General features: G+C 37.9%; 1 protein-coding gene across 6 annotated transcripts in view; it reads right to left on the reverse strand.

Moving 5' to 3' along the window:
• Positions 1–15,267, reverse strand: part of PODXL2 (podocalyxin like 2) — a 37,816-nt gene that overhangs the window by 10,159 nt on the left and 12,390 nt on the right. For 5 of the 6 annotated variants that reach the window (XM_074283771.1, XM_074283774.1, XM_074283773.1 and 2 more), the window contains 2 exons: positions 7,636–7,914; positions 152–966 (listed from right to left, as the gene is read on the reverse strand). In XM_074283771.1, the coding sequence (XP_074139872.1) occupies positions 152–966; positions 7,636–7,914 (1,094 nt within the window). The remainder of the gene's footprint in view (positions 1–151; positions 967–7,635; positions 7,915–15,267) is intronic. The other variant, XM_074283776.1, reaches the window with a different exon arrangement.

The raw sequence follows: 15,267 nt of genomic DNA on the forward strand, positions 1-15,267 counted from the left end.
AGATTTCTTCCTACAAAATCAAAGCTCCCCTGTAAGAAACCACCTCAGTGGCCAAACTTTGTGAGTGGATTTTTGAGAGTTCCTTTATGTAATGTTAGATCATCCTATCAGAATCCCAGCATTTCCCAGTCAATAAACCCCTTCATGTTACCTGAGCTGGGTCCCAGGATGTTCTGGTGGGTACCCCAGGAGCCTTCCCATCCTCAACTTGAAGAGGAAGGTCATGTTGCCCTGTGGCAGCAGCAGAGGATGTGAGATCTATTCCAGTGAGATCCAGTGTGGGAGAGGCAGAGATACCTGCTTGGAAAGGATCCCCAGATGGCACATTTCTTTGAAAAGGTGATAATGAAGGAAACTCATCTCCTTGCTTGACCAGAGGCCCTTTTGTCACCACTGTAGCATCCTCCTCTATTCCCCCATGGATTTCTAACTCCTTTGAATGTCCCGTCTCTTGTTCTATCACTCCCACAGTTGTCTCTGCCTCCTGTTTGGTAAAGTTTTGGCTACCCAGGGCTACTGTAGCTGGGATGATTGGAAGTGATGATAAGCTTGATTCCATGCTGCTCCCCACTTCCACACCCTGGTCCACAGGATCTTCATGTCTGTTTCTGGGAGTCTCTGGCACTGAACCAGGTGGAGTACTGCTGGTAGAAACAGGGCCAGGGACCTGAGATTGGGGTGTCTCTTGGGAACCATTCACTGGAAGTAATCTCTCTTCCTGTTCCTTTTCCAGTTCCTTTTCTTCTTCCTCTTCCCCTTCCTGTTCTTCTTCTTCTTCCTCTTCCTCCTCTGCTTCCTCTTCCTCTTCTTCCTCTTCCTCTTCATCCAAATCCTCAGGAGGGTTATGCCAAGGTGGCTCAACCAGATTCATTGTGGGCAGGGGAGAGGAGAGGCTTAGAATTTCTTGGTCCTGGATCTTATCCTCTCCTGGTACTGCTTTCTGTGGTGAGAGTGGAAAGGTATAATCTGAAGATAAAGATAAAAGGTTAGTTCATTCATGTTTAACTTATTAAATATAACATACAAAAGAAAGGTAGAAAATATTGTTGGGGAACAAAGAAAAAATCAGTTCAATCAGAGTGGAGGGATCATTTTAGAGACTAATAAGAGATATATTTGGTCACATTTCTGACTATCAGACGAAGTTTGGGCTTTATTTCATAGGTCGTGAGGAACAACAAATTTATGGATTTTAAAAAAGAAAAACCTCACTGATGTATATGATGAAATAGATTAAAAATGGGAAATTAGCAAGAAGGCTGCTTCAATAATAAAGATGAATGGTGAGAACCTAACTAAAGTGGAAGTAGTAGGGATGGACTGAAAAGTGATCAATTTGGGAGCTATTTTGAAGGAATGCTCCATATGTCTTAATAATTGACTTAATATGAATGACAAATGAGAGAAAAAGAGTCAAAAGATATTTCTAAGATTCAGAAGTCAGATAACTGGGAGACTGGTTGGGGACCCTACTATAAAATGAATGCTATAAGGAAGTGGTGATTTTAGTTAGATTGTGAATTCAGTTTGGGTAACATGTTGAGTTTGAAGTGACATTGGATCATCCAAGTAGAGATATTGTGTAGACATTTGGAAATGGGTTTTCAGTATCTACAGTTTCTCAAGTTCCTTATCAGGATAAGCCTGGGTAAGACTACTCCATCTGCTCTTGGATCATTCCCAAGAGCCTCTTCCCCAAAACAAATTAAGAGGGACAAAGTCTCAAAGGCCAGAGTGGTTGTTATTAGAAGGGGGCTGCCAAACTTGAAATTATAGGACCTGAGTCACAGAAGCTTCCTGGATTTCAGTAACTTAAGTTGTAATTATAATTGTAGATTAGATGACCTCTAAGATCCCTTCCAGGTCCAGATCCAGAATTTGGGATCCAATGATCTTTTAAACTGTTGGTTCCTGGGAGAAGAGCCATGGACATGCCTATTCTATATACCATTTCCTAAAACTGTGAAAAGCAATAATGATCAGCCTCCAATTTTTTAAAATCTATTCTTCTGTTGGTTAAGAGTAAAGAATCAGACCCACATATGCCAAAATATTTATAACAGGATTTTCTGTACTGTAAGAACTGCTATGAAGAACTAGAAACAAGCAAATGCCCATCAGTTGGGAAATGGGAACAAGTAACAATTAATGAACATTATTATTACTGTACTGTTAGGAACAAAAAATATAGAGAAACATGGAAAGATTTACATGAACTGATACAAATTGTAGACAGTCAAAATGACAATATACATAATGACTACAACATTTTATATAAATGGAAAAAAAAACATAAAACAACTGAAAATGAATGTTACAAAATAACTAAGCATAAGCATAACCCAAAAAGAGACAGAAGACATCTTCACTATACCATTTTATAGAAGCAGAAGGTCCACAAATGTGGAAAATGATATACATTTTCCAATTTTTTAAATGTACTAATCTTTTTTGCTGTTTGTTTTTTCTTTTTCTTTTTTCTTAAAAAATTATTATATAGAAGGCTCTCTGGGAGAAGGAGAAGGGATTCCATGGGAAATTTAAGTGATGTAAAAACCAAAGCTATCAATAAAATTTTCATAAGAGTAAAGCTGCAGAGCTCTATCCAAAGTACTTACAGTTATTGGCTTTATTACTTTAAAGGAGTCCCTACTGCCAAATGCCTGGCAAAAGCCAGAAAGCATTTTCTGATTCTTGGGAATAAGGAAGCAAGAGGAACATAGAGTCATGGCCCCACTACAGTTTCCACTGGACATCATTTGCATATATTAAGAATCTACATGTAAATAGGCAAGTAATGGTTACTCTGTTTTTAGTTTAATACTATATTGTGACATTATGCGTGTGGGTTGGGTATATATGTTTATATATGTAAGTGTGATTTTGTGTGAGCATGCACACAGGAATGGAGATGTTAATCAATCAACAAATATTTATTAAATGCCTACTATGTGCTGGGCATTGTGCTAAGGGCTGTGAAACTGAAACCTAACCCTGAAGGATTCATATTGCTAATGAGAGAGACAACACATAAATAACTATACACAAGATATATGCCATGTAAATAGAGGGAGTTTGGGAGGAACTGGGAAAGTCCTTCCACAAAAGATAAGATTTGAGTTGAATCTTGGAAGGAAGTCAGGAAGTTATGAGGTCCTTTTGAGGACCAGCAAATAGGCAGAAGAGAGGTCTTGGAGAAGAAGGGCCAGGTAGCATATGATTTTAAGTTCCAAAACAAGCATTTTTGCTTCCATGAGTCTAATTTCTTTTCTTCCTTCCTTCCTTTCTCCTTCCCTCCCTCCCTCCCTCCCTCCCTCCCTCTCTCCCTCCCTCTCTCCCTCCCTTCCTTCCTTCCTTCCTTCCTTCCTTCCTTCCTTCCTTCCTTCCTTTCTTCCTTCCTTCCTTCCTTCCTTCCTTCCTTCCTTCCTTCCTTCCTTCCTTCCTTTTCTTTTGAGAGGCAACTAAGATCAAGTGACTTGCCCAGGGTCATACAGCTAGTAATAAGTATTAAGTGTCTGAGGCCACATTTGAACACCTGATTCCAAGGCTGGTACTCTATCTACTGTGCCATCCAGCTGCCCCTAGAATCATTTCTTGAAGAAGTATAGGAAGTGGTTGAAAACTCCAGAAAGAAGAGAGGAGAGTTGAGGGACCCTCTACTATCATAATCTCATCAAGAGTCCTGGCAATCCAGACTCTGGCCACCCCTTATGGGGCCTAGCCTTGTTTTCTACTCACATGATTTCACCCAAGATCCTTTGCTGACATCAAAGAACAGAAGAGTTGGCTTCTGATTCTACCTCTAATTCACCTTGATTCAATCACTACATCACTGGGTCTCAGTTTCCTTAGCTATAAAGTGAAAGGACTGGACTAGAGTATCTTATATGTAGAGGGATACAGACATCTGTAACTGAAGGATCTGTTTCTCTGAGGAGCGTATGGGCCAGACCTTCTGCTCACCTTCCCACTTTGACCTCTTAGAAAAACAAAAGCTTCTGGGGTACAATTTCAGGTTTATGAAGACAAGAAGTGTTTCTCCCTTTGCATTTGTGTGCCCAGAGCCCAGGATAGCATCTTGCCCTGTGAAAGCACTTAATAAATGTTGCCAACATTGAAACTTTTTGAACTGAAAGAAGCATTAAATCACTGACCCACAGTGGGCAGTGGGGCAAGGTATGCAAATGATGATTCCATAAGCATGGTGAGAGCTGCAAGAAAGAAGCATGTTTTTAGTGCCCAAAGAGGAAATGGTCTCTTTTTTTATCCATGATATTGGGGCCCTAAAGCAAAGCTTTGGTCACTTTAGTTATGGCTAAAAGTATAATTATATATAGATTAGAAATATGATGAGACTGAAAGAGTCTGCAGATAAGAGATTAAAAAGTTTGTTCATTCGTTTATCCATTCAACCATCAAGAAATCTCTCTGAAACCTTAATCCTGAAATGTATTAGGACTGGGTGAGACTGACTGTTCTAAAGAAAGAGACATCCTACTTCTCCAAACTTATTTCCACTAGTCTCCAATGTGAAGAATTGCTTGAGCTAACCCAGGCGTAATGTTATGCAATTTTAATGATAATGCTCTAATTCAATTCAAAACCACATTAAGAGCCTACAATGTACAAATCATCTTAATGACAATAAATTTTACCCCGCAAGATTCAATTTTTAAATGTGTTCTCAATCAAGTCCGGATTCTGTCCCTGAGAAGAAAGAAGATAGAAGATACAATGAGCATTGGTTTTCTACTTGCTCAGGAACATTGAAAACAAGGACACAAGAAATGCTTTTCTAAAACATCGATAAAATTTTGAGGCTTCTCAAGTTGAGATAGGAAAATGATGACCTGAGAAGGAAATGACGGTCTGCTTAAGTAGCAGAGTTGAGATTAGAATTCAGTAGTTGCCACTCGTCTCAGAGAGAAACAATTAAAAGAACTGAAGATCTTTATAGCCTGAAAAAGAAATGACTAGGATGGAAGGGACTTTAGAGCTGATGTCACACAAAGGTCCATTATCTGAAAGAGACAACATATGGACCTTGAAAACTATAGTTTCAAGTTTTATTCTTTTCAGAAACATTTAAGTAACTATAAATTCTCTTGGAAAAGATACTTTAAAGAAAAATTAAAACATTGTCTTAGAATATAAAAACTTTAGGAACTACAGAAGTTAAAAAAAAAAAAAATCCTCCTAGGACTATTTTGAGTATTTAAGGTTCACCCAACCAAAACCAAGATAAAACAAAACCAGATGGAGCCTAGTCACTTTATCTATAAGTCTCACTTTTTTATCAATAGGAAAATCAAATTACATTAGGCAATCTTTAAAGTCTCTTTTAGATCTGACATTCTGATTTTGTGTAACTACTGAAAGCAAACTAAGATTAATGGATAGAAGTTACCAAGAGACACATTTCAACTCAGAATGAGGGAGAAAATTTCTAACAATTTGAAAAGATGTTGGTCTCCAGATTTAAAGCTGGAAGGACCCTCCAAGAACATCTAGTTCAATCTCATTTTACATATAATGAAACTGACAGCCAGGGAAGCAAGGACTTCCTACTCATAGTCATGATTGTAACCATTAGAGTGAGGATTGGAATCCAGGATCTTACTCCAAAGCCAGTGTTCTCTCCATGAATTAGAGTTGGCTAACAATAATATAAACTACTCAGAAAGGTAACAAGTTACCTGACACCAAAAGTATTATAATTACATGTTATGAAGCTGTAGAACAGATTCTTGTATTGAGTGGGAATTTATATTAGATGTTCCCTAAAGTCCTTTACAACTCTGAGATTTTATGAAATGCTCAGGAAAAGAGAATGAATGACTCAGAGAGAAAGACATACATTTGAATATAAGCCTACAGACACATAGCCATTAAAGTGTCTGCACATGTACATATATATGTATATATATATGTCCTCATGTGTATGTGTTGTTCACATATATGAAATCTATTTAAGACATTAAGGAATAGAAATAAGGGGATTATAAGGTAAAGGGGGGGAAGGAGAAACAGAAAGTAGGAAGAGACAGAGATTGAGAACTTTGCATAATGTAAGATAAAGGTCCATCTTATCAATTTCTCAAAAATAGATCCCTCAGGTAGGGGGGAAAAAGAGACAGGAAGCACAGCTTTAACACTGGATTTTCCTCTTCTTGGGGGTCTTCTGAGACGGTTTTCATCTCAGGCTAATAATATCTCACATTTATGCAGCCATTTTATAGTCCATATTGGGTGGGTGCTCCTTTCAATCTCTCCATTCGAAGCAAATACTACAAGTATTATCATCTTCATTGTCCAGGTGATGAAACTGGCATCCAGAGAGGGACTTAAGAGTCAGTCTGAGGTTTAGTAGAGTGCATCCAAGATTCTCATATCCTGACTCAGGCCCAGTGCTCTTATCAAGTTGCCATTCTAGAATTTTAATAGCCTGAAATCTATAAAGAGTTCTTGCTAACCAAGCACATTTGCACAGCTGCTAGAACAAACTGAGGAATACTTTGTGAGTAATTTTTAAATCTTTCATGTGAATTGCTAGGCACACTGGCTCATATTCTCCAAATCTCAGAGTGCCTCTGGGAGTAAAGATTATGTCAGGCTTAGGGAAGGTACCCTCAGACCACAGATATCTGGAACATTACTGATAGCTAGGCAGGCAGTCTTGTAAACTCAGTGCAGAAAAAAATCCTGTATCCAAGTGTAAAGGTAAGATAGTGGATTTATTCAAACTTACCCCACTTGAAGTGATCAGATGCCCAATCAACTTTATAGACCTTAGACTAAGTGTAGAAAAGTCTTTTAAACCGTAGTGACACAAGAATAGCATTTAGATAGGTCGAAGAAATTTGGCTATGATTCAGGGTCATCTATAAATTATCAAACTAATCAGAATCACATTCATCTAAGAAGTTGGAGCATCAATGGTAGAACTGAACTGTAAAGGTGATGTCAAGATGTATTGGTTTTAAAGGTAACTCAGAGTAGAAGACCTAGCTAAATACGTCCTCAGATAAGGCTGGCTTTTCCCCAAATTTTTCCCTCTGGTGCCTATTTATCTATCAACACTTTAAAATAATCTACCGCTTTGTTTCTATAAAACTGAATTTTATCTCAACCACCAAGCAGCCATAGGTTAGTTCGGGATATATATAAATGTAAATGTATATATAATGTACAAATGTAAAATATATATAACCTCTGCCTAAATGTTAGAAAATTTCCTAACTGAGGGCTTGGAGGAATTGTGAATAAACTTAGAATTTTTTTCATCCAAAATAAACTCCTTGAATGAAAAAGAATAAAATAAAGTGGACCTTAGGAGCCATTATATTGGTGCTTTAAACTCAAAATGAGCTAATTATTATGATAGGATAATACATAATAAGCTTTCCTATGTTTGCCTCTATCACCACTTGACTCCCAAAGGTAGATGAAGCAGTTCACATTTAGTGCACATGGAGGGACAGGACCTCTACATAACTCTGACAGTAAACATTTGGTATAGGGGATGGGAAAATGTGGATTATAATGACCTCAGGAGAGTAAGACATTTGCACCCTTGTCTAGAACCATGCCATACACAAAGCTAGCATTCAATTAGTGTTATTGGAGAAAAGTTACCTTCAGTGGGTCCTAGATCCAAGGTGGAGTCATTTAGCTCTCCCTCATCTTCCCAGAAATACTGTGGTGGCTGCAGAATCCTGGACTCTTCATTCTCTTCACTGGTGAAGCCTGAACCAGGGCCTCCCAACCCAACTCCTGGCCCAATAGCCTCACTTGGCTCAACTGGGTCTACTGACTCCAGTCCACTTGGCAGGAGGAGATCCAACAAAGAAGTAGAAGTGAGCCCCTCAGGCCCAGGTTCTTCAAGCCCTATCAGGCACATACTCAAGGACACACCTGTGCAAACCCAAAAAGAAAAGAAGCCCTAAGAGTTTGGAAGGGACAGAAAAGGGGAACCTAGACTGAAGAATTACTCGAACACAAACTTTACACAAGTTTTTCAATATCCTTATCAATCTGGTCTTCAGTCAATAGAATTTGAGAAGACTGAAGTGAGGCAGAGAGTAGTTGCACATAGGTGTGGGTGAGGAATGGGTTGAGGATAGGGCTCAGGATGGCACAATTGAGGTGCAGGAAAATGCTTTGTCTCTTTAGGCAGGGCTGGTGAGTTCCTGAAAATGGCTGTTCAGTTCTTTTGGGAAGAGAGAAGAGTATTTGAGACCTAAGAAATAGTGTTAGTGGATGTGTGAGGATAAAAAGAGAAGGAATATTGAATTATAAACTAACCCCATCCATACTCATGTCTCCCCAGGATTTTCTGCTGATCAAAGATGTGACTAAATTGGTTACTTTTAAAAACTTGCTTTGTATTTTAGCTGCATAGTATCCTGAATATTTTCCTTACAAAGCATTGTAGTACAAACTGATGAATGGTTCTAGGATTCACTTTGCAAATTATTCAGTGTAATATACAAATTAGTAAGGCCCCAACAATTGTCTTTTCATTCCTTTTAAAGATGGAACTATAAACTATAATAGTTTGTCTGTTTTATTACATGAGAATTGTTCCACTATCAGCCATCTTGGCTAAAGCCCTTCACCTCTGTTCCCAATGCCCTCCCCTGTAAAATGTGACAGATGGAGATGGACTAGGAAGCTGATTGAAGGTGATGTCAGAAGGGATCTCACTGAATCTTTTACAAGAGAATAAGTTGTTTTCTTGTATCCAAACTACCTGACTTGTCTTTTCTGGGTACAGATGATGGAAGTCAAAAGTTGGCTCTTTTCTTGAGTTCTCAATGCCAGGAATTCCAATTTTTTATGTGTGAAAATTGATGACTTTGGCCTGACTTTCTTTGTTTAACTGTGGGAGTTTAACTTGTAAAGCATTTTATATCTTACATTCCCCATCTACTGTCTGTGTATGAAGTCTCTGTATGGGTCTCTGGACATAAGCAAAAACCAGTTACCAAAAAAAACCTCTCTTTCTTTGTCTTCAAAGCATGAGGAACTATTAAATTAATTTACAGACTGCCCATAACATGAGACTCAAAGAGATAACCTGACAGGTCAGATTCAGAGAGCAGAATGTTTTCCTTTTCTGAGGATCAAGAAGGACCAATTCCATTAGAATAACCTTGCCAAGTAGAATGAGGGAGCTCTGGATTCTGTTGGAGGGAGGGATTATATTGATCTAAGTTTACTTTTATCATCTCCCTGAAATCCTAAGGAAAAAGAAATGGAACCCCCAGCATGCCAAGGGATTTCCCTACCTGTACTACATGAGTGGGTTCCATAGCTATGGGGGTTGTATAGAGGAAGTAGAATTCTGTCTCTTGGATTCCTATTGTTCTAGAAGCAAGGATGCTGAACATAATGTAAGGAATATGGTACAGTAAAAAGGGTCCTGTATTTGGAGGCAGAGAACCCGGGTTCAAAACCCATATCTTTTCTTATTCTGTAATCCTTGCCAAACAAGTCACTGAATTTCTGTAAATCCAGAAGCCTAGACTAAATGATCTCTAAAATCCCCTTCTAGCTATAAGTCTATTATGCTTTGATAATTGGTAAGAGTAGAGAGACACAAATGGTCCAAAAGAACCTATGAACCTATAGGAAGACTTTTAGGAAACAAGCCCCAGACTTGGGAGCAATAAGAAAACTTTTAGCTTCATGGTATAAACTTTACAAGTTGAATTTTCCTAAGTAGGATGTCAAAATTAGACCTGTTTCCTATTGGATCTATGCTGTCCCAAATAACTCACAGTAACAAGAGAGAGTTTAGTTCTTTTGCTCCCCTGTATAATAGATTTAGTCCTCTATTGAGTATGTAGGTGAGCACATGGGTTCTCTTCTATTCAATAGGCCAGTATTGCCCACAACCACTCCCATGCCTTTTCTGTCTCTGGAATTCTGGCTCCCCAAACTTTTGAATTTGTCAAGGATAACACTTCTCAGAAGACTGAAGCTCAGGAACTCTTGACACTTTTCCAGACAATTTAGTTCAGGAACTCCTGGTCCTTGGACCATGTGGTTCCCCTCTCTATAGGTGGTATCTCTTAGGCAAAGAGGCTACACCATTTCCTCCATTTTTACCTAGGTTGAACCTAGAAACTTGAAGGTCATGCATTTTTGGCTGCATATATTCAAGCATGCATCCAATTCCCATGTGCTTCTATGGCTCAGAAACAGTTGTTACCCACCATTGGGGAGGAAGGGAGTTGGGGAGGTTAAATGCATACACAGATTGTTTACCCATCATTATCCCTCCCCAGGTCCTAGGATTCAGGTTCAATTTTATATCTATTGCTTTCTCAGCAACTCTCCAGAAAAGACAAAGGGATAAGAAAACTAAAGTTTTCAATTAACCAATATGCGTTTATTAAATATCTACTATGTATTAACACTGTACTAGACTCTTGGCACATAAATAAAAAAAAATATGGAGAAATGAAAATGAAAATTTTTTTAAAGTCTGAGCCAACCAAGTCATCACCAATCACTCCACATTGAGTTATTAAGACTCAAATAACTATGTCTCTACTCTTCACAGGGAGAAATTATCAAAGTTCCAATGAGTACAAGTGTTGATGTTGTTGTTGAGTTGTTTTCACTTGTATCCAACTCTTCATGACCCCATTTGGGATTTTTTTTTTTTAGCAAAATACTAGAATGGTTCATCATTTTCTTCTCCAGATCATTTGAAAGATGAGGAAAGTGAGCCAATCAGAGTTAAGTGACTTGCCCAGGGTCATATAGCTAGTGAGGCTGTATTTGAATTCAAATATTCTTAACTCCAGATCCGTTGATCTATCCATCTAGCTGCCTTTAAGAGCTAATCACCTTGTAAATTCATCAGCATCCCTAATCAATTCCTCATGTGATACTTTTTTCTACACATTGAGCCTAATTCTATTTCTCTGCTTCCACCTAGGAACAACTGGGTGGAGCAATGGGTAAAGTACTAGGCCTGTAGTTAAGAAGATTCATTTGCCTGAGTTCAAATCTTTACCATCCTAGGTACCTTCTTCTGTATGCTTTCCAGATTGTCAAATGTCCTTCATAAAGTAAGGTCCCCAGAACTAACATAATATTCTAGATATGATTTGACTAGTCCAGAGAGGGTTTTATTATGGACTTTCGGGCTCTTAGTGAAGCCTAAGATAATATTAGTATTTGTGGCTGCCATGCCACACTATTAACTTAGAATACTTTGCTAAAGTCAAAATCATTTACTAAAATGGTCTACTAAGGACATAGTTTAAAAATATTGCCCTCATCATCCTAGGTGCACTTTCCTACAAATATACAAAGCATATGTGAAGGAGTGGGTAGCCCAATAGGTACAATATTGGAAAAGTATATAAGGAGGAAACACGCATGGCCAAGGTGACTTCCAGCACAGCAGTGTCCTGATGTCTTTTTTCTTTTTATAACACCCCAACACTGTTTCCCCTCAATGTTTCTGTTAAGTATGTCACTCAGATTCCTGGGTCTGCTCCTCTCAACAACTTAACACAGTACTACAACCCCCCTGGGTTTTCTCTTTTTTAAGCATTATATCTCCTTCTAGGACAACTATTCAGTTGTCAGTGCTGTTGGGAGGTGAGAGAAAGTGTCCCCTTCTCTATATTAGGAAGAGGTGCAAGGTAAAAGGCCAAGTGTTATTCCTTCTAAAGAGTTTTATCCTTTCTTTGGGTTATTTCTTCTTAAATACCAGATAGTGATAACTCTTAACTGAGCCAGAAAATTTTGGCTTGCTTTTTTAAGGAACAAGAGAGATCCTTCAGCTAGCTATATAATTCTTACAAGTTGATTGAGGAACATCTTCATACTTCCTAAAGGGTAAGGAGGTGTGAACGCTTCTTTTTAAAGATTCAATTTCATTTTATTTTCAAGTCCAAATTCTCTCCATTGAGAAAGCAATAAAAACAAAAGCTCTATGACAAATAAATATGTATAGTAAAGCAAAATAAATTCTCTCATTGGCTATATCAACAAAAAATATATACTTCATCCTGCATTTTGACTCCATCATTTTTCTATTTGGAGATAAGCAGCATGAAACTGTGATTGGTCACAGTGTTGATCAGAATTCTTAGGTCTTTCAAAGTTGTGTGTCTTTGTAATATTGTGGTTATTGCATAAACTGTTTTCTTGGTTCTGTTTCCTTTCATCTATATCATTTCATATATTGGATTCTGATGATGATAATGATGATGATGATGATGATGATGATGATGATGATGATGATGCCCATGAATGGGTAGAATTTATATAATACTTTGAGGGTTGCAAAGTGTTTTACAAAGACCTCATTTTCTCCAAAGTAATTTGGAGAAGTAATTTTGGGATATAAGTAATATCACTGTCTCCATTTTATGGATTATATGAGGAACTGACATTTTCCATGTTTCACTGAAATCATCCCCGTTATCATTTCTTCGAGCACAATATTAATCTATTATATTTATATACCATAATTTGTTTAACAATGCCTCAATTGATAGGTGCTCCCTCAGTTTCCACACACATAAAGAACATCAGGGCAGCTAGTTGGTGCAGTGGATAGAGCACCAGCCCTGAAGTTAGGAGAACCTGAGTTCAAATCTGGCCTCAGACACTTAACACTTCCTAGCTGTGTGATCCTGGACAAGTCACTTAACCCCAGTCGCCTTAGCAAAAAACAAATAAAAACCCTGCTACAGATACTTTTATACATGTGGACCTTTCTTCTTTCTTTCCTTTCTTTGGATCATGAACAGAGTAGTGGTAGCATACACACTTCTTTACATTGGCCTATCAAAGTTTGAAAGGGATTCCTACCTTTACAGGGTAGAAATGGGCCACTCTTAATTTCCCTCTTTGTATATTAAATCTGAAAGATATTTGCCCCCTTATAGCCTTTGATTTCATGCTGTGAGTTGAAGAGACTCAACTGCTCTGGGATTTGCTGATTAATCTCTCACTATATCTTCTTTAACTCTAATTCTAAGCTGTTGAGATCAGAAAATTACAGAATCTTAGAAGAAAACCTCTAGCAATCTAGACTATTCCATACCTGTACTGGTGGCATAGTATACAGTGCCGGGCCTAAATTTGGTGATACATGAATACTAGTTATTATTATTTTGTTAAAAGAATCCTCCTGATAAAACATCCAACAAGTGGTCATCCAGCAGTCCACTCTAGTTTTAGAAAACCTGAATTGGAAGTAAGCTTTTCAGGAGAGCAAGTCTTATTTTGCTCCTGGTTCTGCCCTCTACAGCCAGACAGAATAAATCTAGTCCTGCTTCCACATGTCTTTAGACACTTGAACACAACACATTTTCAGACCTTCCTTCTCTAGGCTAACCATCTCCAGTTTCTTTAATCTATCCTAATATGGTATGAACTTATGGCTCTCTTACCATTCCAACTGCTCTCCTCTGGATAATATCTGGTTTACTTTTTTAGGATCTTCTGTAACTGTCACACAATGTGTTGTCTATCCCTTCCTACTCTGTGGCATCTGGCTTTATCTAAATTATTGATAAAAATGTAAGCCAGATCAGGGACAAAAAAAATCCCTGGAGTATTTCACTGGAGACATTCCTCTAAGCTGATTTCAAGATATTATTGATATTCTTTGAGGATGACCATCCAACAAGGTCTGAATCTATCTAAACTGTATAATATCTAGCCTATATAATCTACATCTTTTCCATAAGAATAGCATGAGAGACTACTGAATATTTTGCTGAAACCTACATATACTGAATCTATAGCATTCCCCTGATCTAGTTACATTTTTTAAAATAATAATAAATTAAATTGATATGACTTGACCTATCAGAGAAACCAAGCTGCCACTTAATGATCACAGATTTCACTTATAAATGTATAATAACAAATTATCTTTTTAATAATATGCCCTATGAATAACTTACATCAAATTGCTTACCTTCTCAGTGGAGGAAGGAGGGAAGGAAGGGAAAGAATTTGGAACTTAAAATCTGAGGGGAAAAATGTTAAAATTATTTTTACATGTAATTTGGGGAAAACAAAATATTAAATAAAACAAGATAAAAGTAACTTTAAAAGAATACATCCTAGATCCTTGTTAGGAGTTGAAGCTCACCAGATTAATTCATAAATTCTACTCTCTTTCTTTTTTTGAAAACTGGGGCATGTGTCCTTATCCAGACTTGTAGCACTTCTCTAATTCTTCCCAGTCTCTCAAAGATGGCTGCCAATAGCTCAGCAACAGATTGGTCGGTTCCTTCACTACCCTACAATGTACTTCTTCTGCTACATCTTGAAAGCAATTAGATTCTTCCATTGCTATCTCATTTAAAATGGGTTCAATTTCCCATTAATCATTTTTGTTTCATCCTTGTTAGTCCAACCATCATTCTCCTTGGCAGAAAAATAGAAACAAAATAAGTTGGGTAGTTTTCATTTCTTATTATTGTTAACCATCATTATCACTTTGAACAGTGACATAGGATTTGTTTCTCCACAGCATCACTTTTTCAAAAAAAATCCACTTTTTGTCATTCTTTACATTCTATCAATCTCATAATCAGATTAAGAATAGCAGTGGTCCTCGATGTTTTCTCCACCACTTGAAAGATATGGGGATGTTGGTGTGTGTGGGGATGTAACTTCAAGTAAGGGCCAAAGGCAGCTTGTCCCTCAGTAATACACAGTAGAGGCTGCCACCCTTCCCGATTCAAGTCTCTCCCCATTCCAATGCATTCCACATTCAGTTTCCAAGGCAATTTTCCTGAAGCTGTAGGCCCAACTTAATACTCTTCCTGCTCAATCAACTTCAGTGACTCCCTATTACTTTCAAGATCAGTTTTAAAGTTATTTGATACTGAAATCTCCAGCCTCATCCCTTGGACAATCTTCCATTCTTCTTCCATTGCATTCCCCTCCACAATTTGTACAAGCCAGCCATAGTGGCGCACATGCTCCTCAGACACAACCTTCCATTTTCTGTCTCCATGACTTTGTACTGGCTGTTTCCTGCACCTGGAATGCTTTCCCACCTCACCTCCTCCTTGTAGAATCCCTGACTTTTTAAAAGCTTCAGTTGAAGCAACACCTTGGTGAGGCCTTTCCTCCTTCCCTATTGCCAGTGGCATTCCTTTCAAGTTACTTTCAAACTATGCTATATTGATCTCATTTGTATATTCATATTTAAATATGATATTTCCGGTATTAGAATTAAGTTATTTGAGGACAAAGACCATTTTTGCTTTT

Source organism: Sminthopsis crassicaudata, chromosome 1 (assembly GCF_048593235.1).
Source record: "Sminthopsis crassicaudata isolate SCR6 chromosome 1, ASM4859323v1, whole genome shotgun sequence".
In the NCBI taxonomy this organism is placed as follows: domain Eukaryota; kingdom Metazoa; phylum Chordata; class Mammalia; order Dasyuromorphia; family Dasyuridae; genus Sminthopsis; species Sminthopsis crassicaudata.